Here is an 18,058-nt window from a genome sequence, read left to right as displayed (position 1 = left end):
AGGAAAATATTCTGGGGACTGACTAGAATATTTCATCCAGACTGTTAACGACAGAGAGTTAGGGCCACGCTAATAAAATGGAAGTAGTGCAGTTGCTAGAACAAAGTGGTCAAATTGAGAGTAAAGTCGTGAAATTGAGGGAGTAAAGCTGTAACATTACGAGAACAAAGTCAGAACAGTACAAGAATGAATTCGTATGGTGAATTAAACTGAGCTGCATAATTGTCATTCTGGTGATTAATATTTTTTATTTACAGAGACATAATGTTCTTTTTTAATTATGGTTTTGGTTGCATGTAGGTTTTTTATCTCCATTTTATTTACTGATTTTGGTTGTTGTATTTTAGATATTTTAAATATCTCCCAGGTCCATATTTAAGTGTTCTTTACTAAGTTAAAGTTTATGGGCCAGATTAGTGTTATCATGTCATCATAAATAAATGTCGCGTTTTTTTGTTCAGTACTCGTGTTTCTTTTCGTCAGATAGCTGTGTTCGCTTTATTGCTGACGTTCAGGTTTTAACTTCTTCTGTTTTGTTAGAACTGTGCTGCCTACACACAAGAACTCGCTCTCACTGCCCCCAGTGGACAACAGCAGTACAACATGCACCTAAACAGAAAGTGACAGGACACAGAACTTGCAGCTGTGCCTTTCAAAGTAAATTAGAAAACATGAACATCCATCCATCCATCCATTTTCTGTTCACCCTTGTCCCTAATGGGGTCGGGAGGGTTGCTGGTGCCCATCTCCAGCTACGTTCCGGGCGAGAGGCGGGGTACACCCTGGACAGGTCGCCAGTCTGTCGCAGAAAACATGAACACATAACACAAAATAACTCAAAGACAAGTTAAGATGAGAACAACTTCTAACAATATATTACATAAAAATGAGCTCAAAACAACATTATTGTTTGTCGCAATAGTTACTTGGACAAATCATTGTCCGGCAAAGTTTGTTTTGTTTGCATCCTGTGATACATTTCGGTAAAGAACATCACACCAACAGTCAAACATGGAGGTGGTAGTGTGACGGCTTACTGCTCCTTTGCTGCAAGATGACTAGTTGTGATTGACGGCGGGCCAATAAATTCTGCTCTCTATCAGAAAATCGTGAAAGTGGCCGACCTGAAGCACACCAGTAACTAAAGGCAACAAACAAAACCAAGGAGCTAGCTACTCAAAGTGAGGGCAGAAAAACGACCTTTAACGAGATGCTCATCCCTGAAAACCCAGGCCAAGTTTTAAACAATTCCACAAAGAAGAGTGGGCCAAAAAAAAAAAAAAAAAAAACCCCACTGCAAATAGAGCTAAAAAGATTCAACTACATGGATATAAAAGGCTTAGTACCAATTATCACGCACACCTGAGGGCAAGTTTTACTGCAACAAGGGCAATTGTTTTTTCACATGGGGCGAGGTTGATGTGGATGATTTTCTTGCTTTATAAACAGCCGAAAACTACAGGGTTTTTCAATTTTTTTTTATTTACTGACATAATCTTTGCCTGATATATAAATAAGTTTGATGATCCGACACATTTAGGTGTGAAAAGAAGAAGAAAAAAAAACTAAAAGAGAAAAAGTCTGTAAATGGGTAAACACTTTTTGGCAGCACTGCAGATCTCGTCCTCCAACAGGTGCAAAGATATAATCAGCATCACTCACTTCACCTGTCAGTAGACATAATGTTATGCCTGGTAGGTGTACATTTTAGGCCCGAAGTGGGTTTAAAATGAACAAGTAATAGACGTTGGCTTTTATTTTTGTTTGGTTGGTTTTATTGAGGTAAGCACACATTATGCCTTCCTATAGGATAAGCTGAGAGGCTTGTCACCTGCGTTTGACGGCAAATGATAGTGGTTGTCATCCATGAAAATGATCACTTTGTCTGTTTTTGACAGCCTGCGGACACGAGGAGTCACGTTTCCAGTTTTCACATTCAACATGATATCCAGCTGATAACGTGTTTGTAGCGCTGACGCCTGATCAGACGGCGAACGCGACGCACTCCCCTCCCATCCTCTGCGCACTGACTATACCGCGGATCCTCTCTGCGCAGCGCCGATTTCAAGCAACACCTCCTCTCTCCCACTCTTGAAGAGAAGAAGTTTGAATGGCATGTGATTCTCCTCAAACACGTGTGAGCCTCGCTGCCCTCCTCAGTCCCCCCACCCCTTTTGAAGAGCGGATTTTATTTGACATTCAATTACCGGCGGGCGCGTCTACATACGTCTGGGAGCCACTGAACGATCTCGCATCCTCTCCCGCTGAGATGCTCCGGGAGCAGGAGAGGCAAACTCACCTTTTCATTACGCAGACCCACATAGGCTACGGTACGCTAAGTTTTCGTTTGGCAGAGAGCAACCCCCGCCTCTCTCTTTCTCTCTCTCCACCTCAAACCCGTGTAAATCCATCATGATTAAATCCTCAAGCTAAAAACAAAGCTGGATGCTTTCAGCTTTGACATTTCTGAGGTCACAGAGTTGTGGCTCGGTATCACCAATTTAAAAAAAAAAAAAAACCTAACAAAAAACCAAGTAATTTCACATTGTGAGCACAGGGGGTCGCTGTTACCACATTGTTTGACGTGGAAAGCTGTCCAATGACGTTTCCCAGAGTCTGTTTTGAAGCAGGGTGAACAAAGTGTGGAGGATGAGGATGGAACGGATCATAATGAGAACCGTCTCTGTCTGCCGGCAGACTCCGAGGGCGGCACAGTCTGACGCGTTCTGTTAATTCAGGCTATTGGTTTAAACACTGTTTAGTGCATGATCTCATGGCATCGCATCACAGACAGACAGAGGTGCGAACTGCTCGTCTCCATCACACGGAGGCTGTTTGCATAATTAGGCTTTGACGCCACTCTAATAGGTGCAACAAGTGTTAATTATCGGTGCCGAATGACTGGTAACGGAGAAATGAGCCGTAAATTGAGAATCTGCTACCACCTATTTTAGCTGTCATCATTATCACCATCATCATCATCATTATGGTTGCTCAGTGTGTTGACTCTAAAAACTGCTGAGGTTTCAAACGACCTCAGTTGTGTCATCTAGCTAAGCTTTGGTCAAGGTCGGATGGTTGGTCTGAACCAGGGTTAGGTTTTTAATGCAAAAAACAAAAATAAAATAAAAATAAATTAGACTTAATGTGACTTAATATTTTAACGTTGGGACCTAATTGATACTTTCCAGTCCAATGCACCGCGTGGCATAAATATTATTTGGGGCAGCCAGGAATGTGAATGCTCCCTGCAGACATCTGGAGCTTATTCTCACACTAAAGAGTGAGAATAATTTTCTCTGTCCAAGAATGGCACCACAGCAAATAAAGAAAATGATGGTTGAAGAAGAAGAAGAAGAAGAAAAAAAGCAACGAAATTGTGCTGCTCGTGTTTTTTTTGTTTTGTTTTGTTTTGTGAAATGCAGTTAGAAAAGATCTACTACCACTCCGCCCCCGCCCCTCCAGTTGAATCATATAGCATATAGCTTTTGGGAACAACAAGAACATAAAACAGCATTGGTTTTCTGTTGAAAAATCACTGTATGCTTTCTTTTCAGGGCTTTTCTTCTTCTTCTGTTCTAAGGAGACTGGATATGAAGCCCTACATTTTGTCCCCCCAGGAGGCTGGAGCCTCGGAGTGGAACGCTGTGGATCAACACAGTCCAAGGCCTTAACCTTAAAGTGACGGTTGACGAATAATACGCAATTTAGATTACCAAACAAATAATATTTGAGTAAAATACAGATAATTAAAATTTTAACATGCACCCATGCATATATTGTAAATGATGAGAGACAGAATAATAAACTTTGCAGCTGCATGCTGGGTTTCCACTATATTTGTTTTTTTTCCCCCAAAAAATCTTAAATGGAAATTTATTGAAGGATATAATTTATTTTATTTGGAAACTAAAAGCAGCAATTATCCCTTCTGCTGCTGAAAATATTATAGCGTGTTTATTATTATGATTACAATGGCTTTTAAAACCTTTGTTTATTGCTATTTTAATGCGTGACTCAAAGCAAAAATAAGGAATTGGAGCGCTGCACCTTTTAGAACGGCACAAGTATAACAAGATCACATTATTTGGGTAATTAGTCAGGCTATTTGTTCTAGTAGAAAGCCAGACATACTGCTTGTAGCTTTCTCACTGTTGAAGCCAGTCTGAAATTAATAAAAGGGCTGACTGGTGCTCATTTCATTTCAAAGCAGTGAGAATCTATTTTTGCCATCAGAAATATTTCCAAACAGCCAAATGTGCCCTTTTTGCAATCAGGGAGCAAAAGAAACACACACATACACACACACACACAGCACATAGAAACAAGCATAACTCTATGCTCCATATGCTCCAGCACTTTCTCTGGCATTTCTCTAAAAAGACTTTTGCACAGAGGGAACAGTGTGACAGAGATTATAACGGGTTTTAAAAGCATCTCTTTTTTTATAGCTTCTCTACTGTTATGTTGCTTGATCCTCACAAGGTCGCAGAGAGGGTCAACACTGCTTTGATCGTTGAAGACGTCCCTGTCAATGGGCAGAAAAGACAAGCACATCCCCACTCCTAAGGGACATGTTGAAATAAGCTAAGCTAACACATGTCGTTGTTATGGGAGACTGGAGTACACAGAGATAACCCACAAACCCAGGAAAGGTGTAACTTTTCACCAAGTTTCACCAGAATTAGCATTAGCATTAGCATTAGAGCTGTTGCTAAACTGAGACGGAGTTTAACTATGCTGATTCATTCACAGCACAAATAAACATATCAGCCTTACTCTACTAGGCTAGACAAGCGTGTAATGGCTGATTCAACCAGCGTCCTCAGTTGTATTAAGATGTAGAAAGAGAAGCTAACGTTGGTGCTAACTGATATAATTTTAATAGCTAATATGTCATATGCTCTAAAAATGTTGGTTCCTCCACCTGACACTGACCACAACACACTAAATAAACACATAAAGAATAATTTGTTTTACCATCAACAGATGTTTCTTGCACAAATTTCTGCATTCTTGTCCATTCTTGATTTTTGCTTGACTGTTAGGTTAGCTAAATACGCTAAGCTGCTTGCTCTAACATATGAGAGTGTGCATGGATTTTCTATTCTATCCTATACCTCTTCACAAAATACATTTGCTTCAACCAGTTGTGTTTATTTTGTACAGTTGAAAATGGCGATCTGGGAAGAATGATGAGGCCCTTTTCAGTCTGGTCAATCAATCTGGGTCACATATTTTAAAGGGACAGTAGTACACGTTTTCCAGCCACATTTTGTGGCACAATGAAGTAACTATGTTACCTTCAGTTTTTTTTTATTAAAATGCGGTATACATCAAATATGTCTTAAAATAAATTTTGCTTTGTAATTTAACGCCTTGAAATTGTGTCTCTGTCTCTTTAAGACCCTCTTGCTCTTTCTGAAACTCCGCCTACAGGAAGTCGTCACAACATCGCTCCTCTGCTAACCACTTCACAATATTTCTATGAGCGTCGCACTGAGAAGTAGCTCATATAATGAGCTCACCAGACGCACAGTTCCATCAGGTGTTTGCTAATTGCTGCTGGCTAGTCTGAAGGAGCTGAGTAGGGGAGTAGAAGAGGAAGCACTGCTCTGTGAGGCGGAAGCTTGGAAACTGCAGCTTCCAAGAGGAGCTTTGTCCTCCAAGGCGGAGCTAGGTCAACCCAGGCGTTTTGCACGGCTGAATGGTTGCTATGGTAGATTAGCATGCATTAAGGAATCAAGGCAACACTCCAGGTATGTTTATGATGAGGGAATAATGTTATAACATGAAAAAAAAAGTCAATCTCACATAGTACTGCTCCTGTAATTAAATCCAATCACAGCAGATCAACACTGTGATTGGCCTTCTGGCAAACATCCGAAAAATGAACTAAATCTATTAAGATTCAGAAGAAAATCCCTGAAAAACTGTTTTATTTCACCCTTCATACCAAAGGGCACGGTCCACATTTAAATTCAACATCCCTAAAAACACCAGCAGCAATCCAATGAAACTGATAAACACTGCTAGCAATAATTAGTTAATGGCAGGATTTTCCATGGCAGAAACCCATCATCATTTGTAAGCTTAGGTTCTTGAGGACGCCTACGCCTCCGAGAAAGGAGTGAGGTAAAGAGAGGCAGGAGGGAAAGAGAGCGCAGAGAGGAGGAGGAGGGGGTGATGTGCATCAGTCCACTGGCGCTCAAATGGGTAACTGCGAGCACGGCGGACTGAAGTGGAGCGGCGGGTCCAACTACGAGCCAAGTGAGACAGCGTCCCCCTTTCCGAAGCGTCACCCATAGGACCCGGCGCGGCTCTGACCGCTGCGGAGAAACTTGCGTCTGCTCCCCAAGTGCAAGTGCTCAGTATGCGGACCGACCCCTGCAGCTGCGCAGACTGACTGAGACCAGTTTAAAAAATAAAAAACGCTCCTAATCCATTTTTTTCCTCTCCTTCCCCCGGAGGATTACTCCTTTATTCAGTGATAATGGGTAAGTCATTCAGTTCTTCACTGTTTTAGTGACACAGTTTCAGTCTCTTCAGTCTCCTTGTAGCCAGGACGACAGCTGTGATCAGCTTCAACTGAAAGATTTCTACTATAATGAGTCTGTCTCTATTCGTTGCCAGTATTTTTCTGCTAGAAAAACTGTTTTTTGAATAAACCTGTTCGCTTAATCAAAACTACATTCATCTCTAACTTGTCTTCATACATGCATCTGTAAATAGTAAAAGTACCTGCGAACATTTCTTAATGAAGCAGGTCTCGAAAACAGACCTCAAGCTGTTACCCAGAGCATATCCACTGTCTGAGGAAATGAAAGTCCTACCTTTACTCATTCAATCCATGTTGTTGCATGCATTTTCAGAAACTGAGTCATCCCTTTGATTGCCTGTGCCCCACTCTACCCCCAACAGGTTCTGTGATGTTGGACTGGAGGTTATCTTGTCTTCTTCTGCAGGCAGCTGCTCTGCTGCTGCTCAGCAAGGGGGAGAGGATGTGCCCCGCGAGTTGTCGCTGTGAAGGAAAGATTGTTTATTGCGAGTCCGGCATCTTCCAAGACATTCCAATAAACATCACGACGGGGTGCCAGGGCTTGTCTCTGCGCTATAACAACCTGCTGGTTCTGCTGCCATACCAGTTCGCCCAGCTCAATCAGCTCATCTGGCTCTACTTGGACCACAACTCCATCCACAGCATCGACGCCTTAGCCTTCCACGGCGTGCGCAGGCTGAAGGAGCTGATCCTGAGCTCCAACAAGCTGAGCTTTCTGCACAACAACACGTTCAGTGCCATACCAAACCTGAGAAATCTGGACCTTTCCTATAATCAGCTGCAGTCTCTGCAGCCGGGCTATTTCTACGGGCTGCGCAAGCTGCAGAATCTGCACCTCAGATCTAACGGGCTGAAGCAGATCCTCATTCGCACGTTTCTGGAATGCCGCAGCTTGGAGTTTTTGGACTTGGGTTACAACCGCTTGCACAGCCTCACTCGCACCACGTTTTTGGGGCTCTTCAAGCTGAGAGAGCTACATTTGGAACACAATCAATTCTCCCGGATTAATTTCTACATTTTCCCACGCCTTACCAACCTCCAGGCGCTCTACCTGGCGTGGAACCGGATCCGGTCGATAAGCCAAGGGGTTCCTTGGACCTGGCCGAAACTGCAAAAGCTGGATCTTTCCGGGAACGAAATCCAAACGCTGGAGCCGGACGTCTTCCGCTGCATGCCGAGCTTGCAGACGCTTAACCTGGAAACTAACAAGCTGAGCAGCGTTCCCGTGGAGGTGGTGGAGGCGTGGACCGCCCTGACCACAATCAGCCTGGCGGGCAACGCCTGGGACTGCAGCCCCAGCATCTGCCCCCTCATGGGGTGGCTCCGGACTTTCAGGGACCCCAAAGACATCAACATGATTTGCAGCGGCCCCAAGGCCACGCAGGGCGAAAGGGTGGTGGACGTGGTCAGGAACCACTCGATATGCGCAGACGCTGCAAACATATTCTCGACCACAACTGTGGTCATTCTAACCTCCACCCAAGCCGTGAGTGTCACGGTTTGGCCGGCGGCCACCGGAGTCCCGGCCCTGACTCGTCCATCACCGCCGCCACAGAAACATACCCCATCTCCTCTGAGTCCTGCCGGGACACACATAAAGATGGCGGATCCCAGCACCCTCAGCTCTATGCCCCCCTTCTCGCCACAGACCTCCACGCCATTTATCCCAGAGCTGCAGTTTGAACATATGGCTTTCCATAAAATCATTGCAGGCAGCGTAGCCCTGTTCCTGTCAGTGGCATTGATCCTGCTGGTTATTTACGTCTCGTGGAGGCGCTACCCCAACACCATGAGGCAGCTGCAGGAGCACTCAGTCAACCATAAGCGCAGGAAAAAGGCCCGCAAGCAGGAACAGGACCTGAACTCTCAGCTGCAGGAGTACTACCTGACTTACCACTCCAACTCGGAGGCGCTGGACTCGTTGGTGAATGAAAACAGGCCGTGCACGTGCACCATTTCAGGATCCATAGAGTGCGAGGTGTGAGTGCTCCGCCTTTAGGAGACATGCGGTCTCGTTTCCGAGCGGAGATAAATGGATTTTAAATTTTTCTCTGTTGGAAGATAAGGAGGCTTTATCTCTGATGCAAGCAGATAGTCTGCAGCGCTGAAGGAAATACTTGGGGCTTTTGGCACCACGATGTGCGCAGAAAGGATGAATTGAATGGGAAGATGTATTCGGAGCTAATTATCACCCCGACTGACATGGAAGGAGTGGTGGGATTAGCCGTGTACGGTCCAAACTCACGACGGGACATCTGCTGCGGTACAAATGGGCTCTGCGGAGAGACTGACCTTGTTCTCAGTCGGAGCATACTCTCGTGAACCTACAAAGCCACTGTTTTTACTTACTCATTCGGTTCCAATCATGTAGCTCATAAAGCATTTAGGACATGTGCGCTCTGTGAGTCTGTACGTGTGCGAGTGCGTCCTGTTGCCATCTGGTCAGACGAGTAACAGCTCTGCACCTTCTTCTCACAGATAGCATTAGTCCGGTTGAGTTATTCCACAGTTGGCAGACGGGCTCAGCCGTAGCAGCCGTACCCAGTGTGTGTATGGGGTGTGTGTGTGTGCGTGTGTATGATGAGGGGTGGGGGGCAATCACAAAGAGAGCATCATTTGCATGAAGCCACTCTCCTTATTAAAGATGCTTCTCTTCCATGGGAGATGATCTGTCTGAACGGATAAAAGAAAATGTGTACGTTTTCCGTTTGTATCGTCACAATCGACCCAAATGAGGGATATTTAAAGCTCGTGAGACTAACCTCAGGACTGAGATGTACAAATGTGTCAGGTCCAGTTAAGGCCTTGGATGACTGTGTGTGTGTGTGTGTGTGTGGGCGTGTGTGAGTGAGTGTGAGAGGGGTAACAGCGTTAATTTTCATATCAAGTTTTGTATTTATTATTGCTGTCATTAATATTTATGCATCGTTTGTGTAAAGATATATATTATGTGTGTTCTTGACTGTACAAATTAAAAGAAACACTGACGGTTGATGGGAGGAAAACAAGCAAAAGAAAAAGAAATCACAAAGACAGAAAAAAAAGGCTTTATTTTACCCATTCATGAGAGGAGCAGTGGCAGAAGTGTACACACTCTGGTTGAGTGTGTACACTTGAGGTGAAGCCTTTAATTTGATGCATATCAGTTCGGCTGAAGAAAGAGAGGAAAAATATAACAAGGAGAAAAGTGCAATAGCCCGGTTGCATAAGTTTGCACACCATCAACCTAATACGCACCTTTTGGTTTCATCTCAGCATGAAGATGCACATCAACTTTATGTTGTTATGAATCGGATTAAATCGAGATGATGTTCATCTGTCCCGGTAGGATTTTGCTGATGTTTCCTCGTTTGCCTCTGTTAGCTCAAGCTCTCATTTCCAGAGAGAGGTCACAGAGGATCAAATGGATCTCTGAAGGTACCAAAAATTACACCGCAATGTCTGTATGCCATGGTCCACTGAATAAACTCATCAACAACTGAGGAGATTAATTGCAAAATAAGCGACACATTTAATAAAACAACAGCAGGGGAGGGGGGAGATGGGGGGCTGCCAAGAGGATTACAGCAACACTTGGAAGAGTTATAGGACTTCCTGTTGCGTTCTGGTTGTACTGCAGTAGAGCCTTACCCCCCACTTACAAAAACTAATTGTTTTGTTGTCTAGAAGCCTCTTATAGCTTTCAAATTTAATTGTAATTTGTAAAAAATAATAAATAATAAGATCTTAGGTCTCTTAAAAATGTCTCTACCCTGGTCATATGCCATTTCCCTCCCGTTCTGTTCTCTCTCCACATGTAAACACAGTCTCCTCCATTTCTCTGTCAACTTTGTGGCTGAAAATCACTTATGAACATTTTCCTGGAAAAAAAGAAAACATGCGGAATGACAAGAACTCAATAAAACAGCAGAAATGTTCACTAGAATGAAAATGAGGTTAAATATTTAAGGTATCTATATCCAGTGAGATCTAATTTAAATTTTGTGGAAAGGAGAAATGACCGGTATGGGGCCGGTGTGACCTCTTGACAGAGGTCACATGTATTGAAATAGCAGACAGCATGGTTTCTTGCGTGATGACAAGCTGAAGTTTCATTTTCTAAGATGTGTGGTACAACAATACCACGCAGAACAAAACCTTATGTTCAAATTCTTCAACTTACATGTAAGAAATAAAACTTTTAATATAACCTTGTTGTCGGGACTGAAATATTTACAAACAGTTTATTGAGGTTTTATACTTGCTAGAACCAGAATCAGGAAGACATTGACACTGTTTGGTTAAGCTTGTGTTTACTTATACTTTATTTATATACTTTGTCATATCGCTATGACATCATTCACCAACTTTACACAACACCGCAGCAGATGACTAAACTGCGAACAAAGCTCCAAAAGCAAAAGTAAGTTAAAACGTTCCAGTCAAAACTAACATTTCTATTTGTGTGATTAAGTATGGCTGATAGACAGATGAAAATATGTTGGCCTGGTTAAAATCTCTGGTAAAACAACTAATGGTGGGGTGAACCCAAACTTGAACCTTTCGCTGTGCGACACCAAAAACAACAACAAAAAAAAAACCAATACCGTCCCCACAATGAAGCATGATGGTGGCAGCATCATGCTGTGGTGTTACTTTTCTTCTTATGAAATTGTTGGGTGTTTTTTTTTTTTTTTTTTTTGTCAAGACTGATTAAGAAGTTCTGGAGGTTTTGGGTCCATTTTGACTCAAAATCAGCTAAAGGTGAAGAGAGCTCTCACGTTTGCCCATCAAAACGAGCCCAAACACGCGTACGAAACAATGGCTCCACCAGAAAGAAGAAGACTAATGAGTCAGGATGGCAGAGGCAGAGCGCCGGACTAAATATAACAGAGCATCTGGGCAAATATTAGCGGCAGAAGATGTAGGGTGCTGAGAGAGCAGTCTGCAAGCTGAAATTAAATAAAAAGGTGCTTCAACAAAGCGTTAGTTTAAGGATGTTCACTCTTATGTAACCGGGTTCCTCCTGCTTTTAAAATTTTTCATGTACCAAACCCTCGCCCTGACAGATTGCTTCGTTTTTATGATTAAGTGTACAAAGCTAAGGTCACATTAAAAGGTGAAAATAGTTTTAAAACTATTTATCATGGTGTCTTTTTTTTTTTTTTTTATTATTTTTTTACATTAAAAAAAATAAACTTAACAGAGGGTATGCACACATATAAGAGCCACTGTGTGGAAAGAAAGAAATGCCTTTCAATCCATGCCTTTTTGCCTGAACGTCCCACATTTCGGCTGTCGTGGTTCCAACACACCTCCCTTCGCTGCTTTTCTCCTGCAAGCTCCTCTGGTTCTCCTAAATCCCCGATGGAAATGTTCATTCGACCCACCACAAGTGGATTACACGCTCCACCTTGGACTCTGGAGAGGAGAGCCTGGAAACGAGCGGGTTTAAACTTTTAGGTTCTGCTTTCAGAGCCAGAGGAGCTTAAGTGGCAGATGTCTTTCTTTGTTTTGTTGTTGTTTTTTTTCTGTGGGACGACATGAAACCGATTCGGATACAGAAACATGCGGGAACCGTGGCGTAGACAAGCCACGGTTCTACCTCTCGGGGCGAGAAGAGTCGCTCTGGCGCGGGAACATGAAGGAGAGAGTGGAGGCGGTGCGGCCGAGGTCGAGAAGGGTTAGCTGTAATTTAGTTATCGTCCACCTTGCTGCGACCTTTTCTCCCCGCTCCAATTACTTGTTCATTTAGAGCGGGGAACATTATACGTGAACGTGTTCTACTCTATAGACTTGGACGTATTTGTTGGCGGCCTTGGTAAAGATGTGTTAAGACCCATTGTGGATGTAGAAACTTGAAAATAATGCAACTTTTACCTCAAGGCCATTTATTGATTAGAGAAAGCAATACTCCATAACGTCAGTGTTTACTTGTTAAAGGCTATAGATGACCCAGCTGCTACCCCAACAATCCCTTGAAAATTAATTAAGAGAAGCATTTTTATAATGAATTCCTACTTTCCCTGCTGCATAAATGTGACGTGAAAATAGCATCGATTTCTTGAAAAGGAAAGCATAGTTATCTTGCTCAGTAGAGAAAATGAGGGTATGAAGGTGGAAAAAAAAAAAAGTCCACTGCTCACTGATGGAGAATGACGAAGGGTGGCCACCACGTCTCCGTGACAACCATTAGTCACTATCTAAGTGGCAGTGGTTCTTCTAGGAAAAAAAAACCTTTTTTATATTGTACTAACACAAGTGTAAGCAGGTGGAGTCTGCAGATCTCCATGGCAGTTTAGCTTAACTTTTGTTGGATGAAGGACGACAACGAACACTCTGTGCAGGTTATGAGACCAACCCGAGAATGAGCAGATGAAAACATATGGTACAAAATCTGTGATGCCGTCGGCCTCTTTTCCTCTTTCAAAGACGTCTTCTCAAATTGCATGAAATTAATTTGTTGAAACAGTGGAGGATTTGAAATAAAAACCTGATGAACTCTTAACAGAAAATGTATTGGGACTTTAGATTACAATGGCTACGCAGTTAGTAGCACCGTTGTCATGCAGCAAGAAGGTCGTGGGTTTGAATCCCGGCCTGGTGTCTCTCTGCGCGGAGTTTGCATGTTCTCCCTGTGCATGCGTGGGTTCTCTACAGGTAATCCAGCTTCCTCCCAAAGTCCAAAAACATGACTCTTGTCTCTCCAAATTGTCCTCAGATGGATAATGATCCACAACTTAGGCCGTCTCAGTCCCCAGTTGTTCATCCTACAGAAAACGAGTGGAGTAAGCTGAAGAGAACGTAAGAGAAAAGTCCAGGTTGATCTAGAGAGATCGCAGAATAATCCGCCTGGTTAACCTTGTGAAATGTTGCGAGGAAGACTGAATGCTCCCTTATCTAAGCGGGTAGCGTCTGCCAAAAACTATTCCACCATGAAAAACAATTATTTCTAACGTGCATTTCTCAGAGTAGGTTTATGCTGATACAATAAAACACTTTTTTATTATAATTTTTTAAAACTCGTTGCACGTCTTTGCCTAGGAGTGGAAACAAAATTTGCCCGCGCCGTCTGGAGCTGAAAACAGCAGGCCGCCGTGAGCGTCCTTTACGGTTCTCAGCCATAAACGAGCGTTCCGATTCCTCCAGCTCCTTATCGGCTACGTCAGCGGCTCACAGGCCTCCTGCGCCGCACGCCTGGAGTTTCTGAGTGGTCAAAGGTTGTTCCGATAAGGATTTATGATCTCCCACAGTCCACATTTAAAACATGACTCAGGCTTTCTTTATGCTCCGAGCTGGCAGGGGGAGAGGCACGCCGCCAACAGAATTTATGTCCATAAATTCAGGCCACAGCTCTTGCATAAATGATGAATTTCTTTCAGGGTCCACTGGGGAAACCATCAGGGGAAAAATGTAATAAGACGAGCAAAAATGATTTGTTGGTATAATTTTGGCAGATATTGTAATTAGTGTTTGACTTGTCATATTGTGGCTGACGAAAAGGCAATTCCTTATGGTTTGAAACCTTTTGGTGTTGTGTAGCTGGGAGAGGAATGCTGATTAGAGCGCTGTAGTCCCGCATGCCGCTGATCATTACGCAGGGTATTTGTTTGGGATGAAATATTGCGGGAGTGTTGCAGGTATCGACCGAGCCAAAAAAAAACAATGCACAAATAGAACTCTGAGGGCAAAAATATTGCAAAAACTCACGCAGAGACACGGGAGAGATCGTTACACCGTGAGGCATATAGAACGAAGTATTCTAATCAGATGAGCGTGGAGGAAGGCCAAATGTAGAATCAATAAAAGCATGGCAGGAAATACAGCAGGAGAACGGTGCGTTTCCTGGCCAGCTCTCTCTGTGACCAGAGTCTTATTCTTTAAAAAAAAAAAAAACACATGCTGCTGTAGGAAATGTACTGGGTATTTTTGGAAAGTGTGCAAGTCTTTGCTAGCAGTTACGATTGGTTATTTAATGAGAGAATAACATCGTTGTAAAGCAAATGCGGCATTTCACCATTCATCATCAGCAGACTGTGTGTATTGGACTTCCTGATAAGCAGAATCTGGTTCCGAGACGAACCTCAGCAGCTTTCCAAAAATGTTCGTACTCTCTCCGCTTTTTATTTTAATTTTTACATTTTGCCCCTTTCCAGCCACAAACTTAAATGATAAGATCACAATCTAATACTCCTTATTGGGATTTCATATAATAAACCATTAAAATACGGTTAATAATTGTATAGTAGCGCTAAAAAGGTTTTCAGTTTTTTTAACTATTAAAAAGTAAATATCGTGATCCATTTGTATTCAGCGTCCCTAACTCAATATTTTGTGGAACCACCTTTCTCTGCAAGCGTTTTTTGAGTATCAGCTTTAACATTTTTAACACTTTTCAAGCCTTGTCTCTGATTTTCAATTAAACTCAGGTGTGAACTTTGACTGGGCCGCTCTAGCATGTGACTGAGCTTTGATCTAAAACAATCCACTACAACTCTGGCTTGTAAGATCAAAGTTGTCGTCCTACTGGGATCTGAGAGCCAGATATACTGTAAGTCAGCCTCTAACTGGTATTTATCTCAGATCATCTCTGACCAGCTTCTTTGTCCCGTGCCGATGAACGGTCTTCCCAGAATTTGACCGTCCCAACTCCATGTTTCCTCCAGTGGGGGTTATGGAGTGTTCTGGTGAATGTGTACTGTTGGTTTATAACCACGGATTATAACAAACTGCAAGTGGGATCACTTGTGGGACTCTTTAAGGAGCAGATGTGTTCTTGCCCCTCTTTCACGAAGGAGAGATCTGCGGCGCGTGCAAATAGGAGTTGACAGATTCTTTCATCTGAGCTGTGGATCCCCGCAGAAAGCCCACAGTTACCATCTGGAACCTTCTTCCACAGGTTTTTCCATCTCCCTCGTGTGACACGATGCAAACTGCCAAAGGGGCTTGCAGTGGCTCTCTTTGAATATTTCAACAACCTTCTCTATCCACCATAAGCAGCAGATTTGCGGCGAGCACAACTAATAGTTGTACTGTTGACAGATTCTCCAAACCATGGTAGGTGATTGCTGCAGCAATCGCCTTCTGAACCTTCTGGCTGCTTCTCTGATTAATACCGTTTTGACTCGTCTTCTCCGTTTAGGTAGACAGTCAAGTGTCGGTAGGTCTGAAGTTGCACCATACTTTCTCCATTTCAGCCAATGGACTGAACCCCCAGTGAGAGGTTCACGTTTTAGGATACTGTTTTCTAGCAGTCATGCTTTAAGCTGGTGTGTTCTTTGGCTCTTCATGATGATGTTTATCCCCTAAAGTGATCAGTAAAAACAAACTTTTGCAGCACATTTCAAGTAACATGTACCCAAGTTGACTCAATTGCACTACAGACACACCAATCTGTAGGCAACTAAGGGTGCAACTTGGGGTCAAGCTCTTTGACCAAGGGCACAACGACGTCCTGTAGGGCAGGAAACTTGAATCTAACCCGCAGTCTTACAATTAAAAGATGGATTTATTAAATTATAAACAGGAAAACTATTTACTAATTAGATGGCTTGTGAAAGCAATTGGTTGTCCTGGTTTTCCTTTAAATGTATCAAAATAAATGGGGCTGGATACAAAATGCATGCCTCACTTTTTCACATAATAAAAATACAGAATGTGTTAATGTACCATATGGAATGCAAATAAAATAGAAGAATGTTTGGGGCTTAATGTGATTTTAAAAAAAGGCACAGTAACCTCTTAGACGCATGAATCTACAACTGGTGGTTGACAGGATGGTGTGTTCTCATGTATTTATTGGTTTCCTCCAGTTTCTTAGCATAAGCTTACATATTGATTAATTGGGGTATTTTAAATTGATCTGCAGGATTGACAGTGATTTTGTTGTTTGTCGTGTGTTCTGTGACACACCACTCACCCGGCCCTTTGATCACTGGGATTAGCTCCAGGCCTCCTGTGACCCCGAACAGAACTAAGCGGTGTAAAATAGTTGAGCGAATAAGCAAAACCAAACCTTTCAGAGTACATAATGAAACCGCCTTGGGAATCTTTGTGCGCCGTATTCAAAGATGATGAAATTGATTATGTGAACTGGCTGGCGGGACTCGAGCTAAATCAGGCAGGTTTCTCAGCAGCACTATGAATTTGACTCGCATTTGAATGTAATGGCACGCAGCTTCTCAATAATCCTGACGACTCTAAAGTTCCACAAATTCTCGCAGCTCCTGTCCTTGAGCATATTTCACAATTCTATGGCCTACTGCTTCCGTGGAGGGGCCGCCGTCCAATCTCTTCAAGGATGATTGAGCCGTCGAGCCTTACATTGGACAAAATGAGTCCCAGGGACCCGGCGAGTTTCCTCCTTTCTCTCTAGATGAATTTAAGGATCCAACGCGCATTACCCTTAAGCTGGCACATTGAAGTAATGAGTTCCGGGCTGTTAAATCCAAACGATTAATGAAAATAGAGTCAATGAAGAATAAAAGTACTCAAAGGGAAGTTGTCACAGTTTAGGAAGAAAAGTTGTTCTGTGCTCCGCGCTGCACAACAAGATCTCTTTGTTGCGCTCCCTTTTGTGCAGAGCATGTCACCTGTAAAATTCATTCGAATACCGAGGCATTGCAGCCTTTTGTCGCATGTCCTGGGAGACACTCGAGGCAGGGACAAAAAAAAAAAAAAGAAGCAAAAAAACCTCCTTATCCTTCTGTTCCTGCGAAAGTGGAGGGCGGCAGAAGACCCATGAAGAGCTCAGCATAAGGAACTTTTTCACATATAAGAAATATAACAGCGCCGACAAAAGGACTGCACTGCAATTTGTTCCTTCTGACATCTTTTCAAGGTATTATTTGATCAAAAAGTTGAAGAGAGACAAAGTTTGTAGAGGGAAATAACATTAAAATTAAACAAAGAACTGAAGTGTTCCACTGCAGTTTGAAGGACACGGCCGTTCTTTGGCAGGTATTGTGTTACGGTGAAGGTGTTTTGAGTTTTACATGCACTTATCATCAGGATGAATGTCACTATGTCCGGGGCTTTTAATTATTTATTTTTTGTTTTATCATGGACATATAAAATACTCTTCATACGAGAAAGGGAGGAGGCTACTTGAATTGGTTGCCGTAAATTTTCAACAATGCTAAATTCAGGGTTATTCTAGAGGGCTTTTATTAGCCTACCTTACCCATTGCAAAAATAGTGCACTAAGCTCTTCTGTCTCATGCACACTTAAACCCAACTCATCCAGCTAAGTGGCGAGAAATTGTGTGTGTCAGTGGGTAACTTGAACCTCCGCCTCAACACTTTGGTCCTTTCACCAGATTCAAGAGACGGTGAATAGGCCTCTAAGTGTTTGTCCAACATGCTTTTGTTTCCTGTGTCCATAGAAATGCTTCCAAGCGGTCATGTGACTTCTTCAAGTGGCCAGTCGGAAACTTTTATCAAAGTTGACAGTACTGACTTCTCGAAAAGGGGATCCTGTCCTCAGGCTGAGATAGACTAAGAAGGTGGTATGAGGGATGA

General features: G+C 43.0%; 1 protein-coding gene across 1 annotated transcript; it reads left to right on the top strand.

The window, feature by feature from the left end:
- The first annotated feature begins 5,767 nt into the window (after positions 1-5,767).
- Positions 5,768-10,430, top strand: lrrtm4l2 (leucine rich repeat transmembrane neuronal 4 like 2). Its single transcript, XM_028032658.1, has 2 exons — positions 5,768-6,497; positions 6,922-10,430. Exons 1-2 carry the CDS (start codon positions 6,494-6,496, stop codon positions 8,541-8,543), a joined length of 1,626 nt encoding a protein of 541 aa, XP_027888459.1. The 5' UTR covers positions 5,768-6,493; the 3' UTR covers positions 8,544-10,430.
- Positions 10,431-18,058: the final 7,628 nt, after the last annotated feature.

The sequence above is a fragment of the Xiphophorus couchianus genome, chromosome 12 (assembly GCF_001444195.1).
Source record: "Xiphophorus couchianus chromosome 12, X_couchianus-1.0, whole genome shotgun sequence".
NCBI classification, from domain to species: Eukaryota; Metazoa; Chordata; class Actinopteri; order Cyprinodontiformes; family Poeciliidae; genus Xiphophorus; species Xiphophorus couchianus.
Note: the sequence above shows the minus strand (reverse complement) of the source record. Positions and strands in the feature narration are given on the sequence as shown.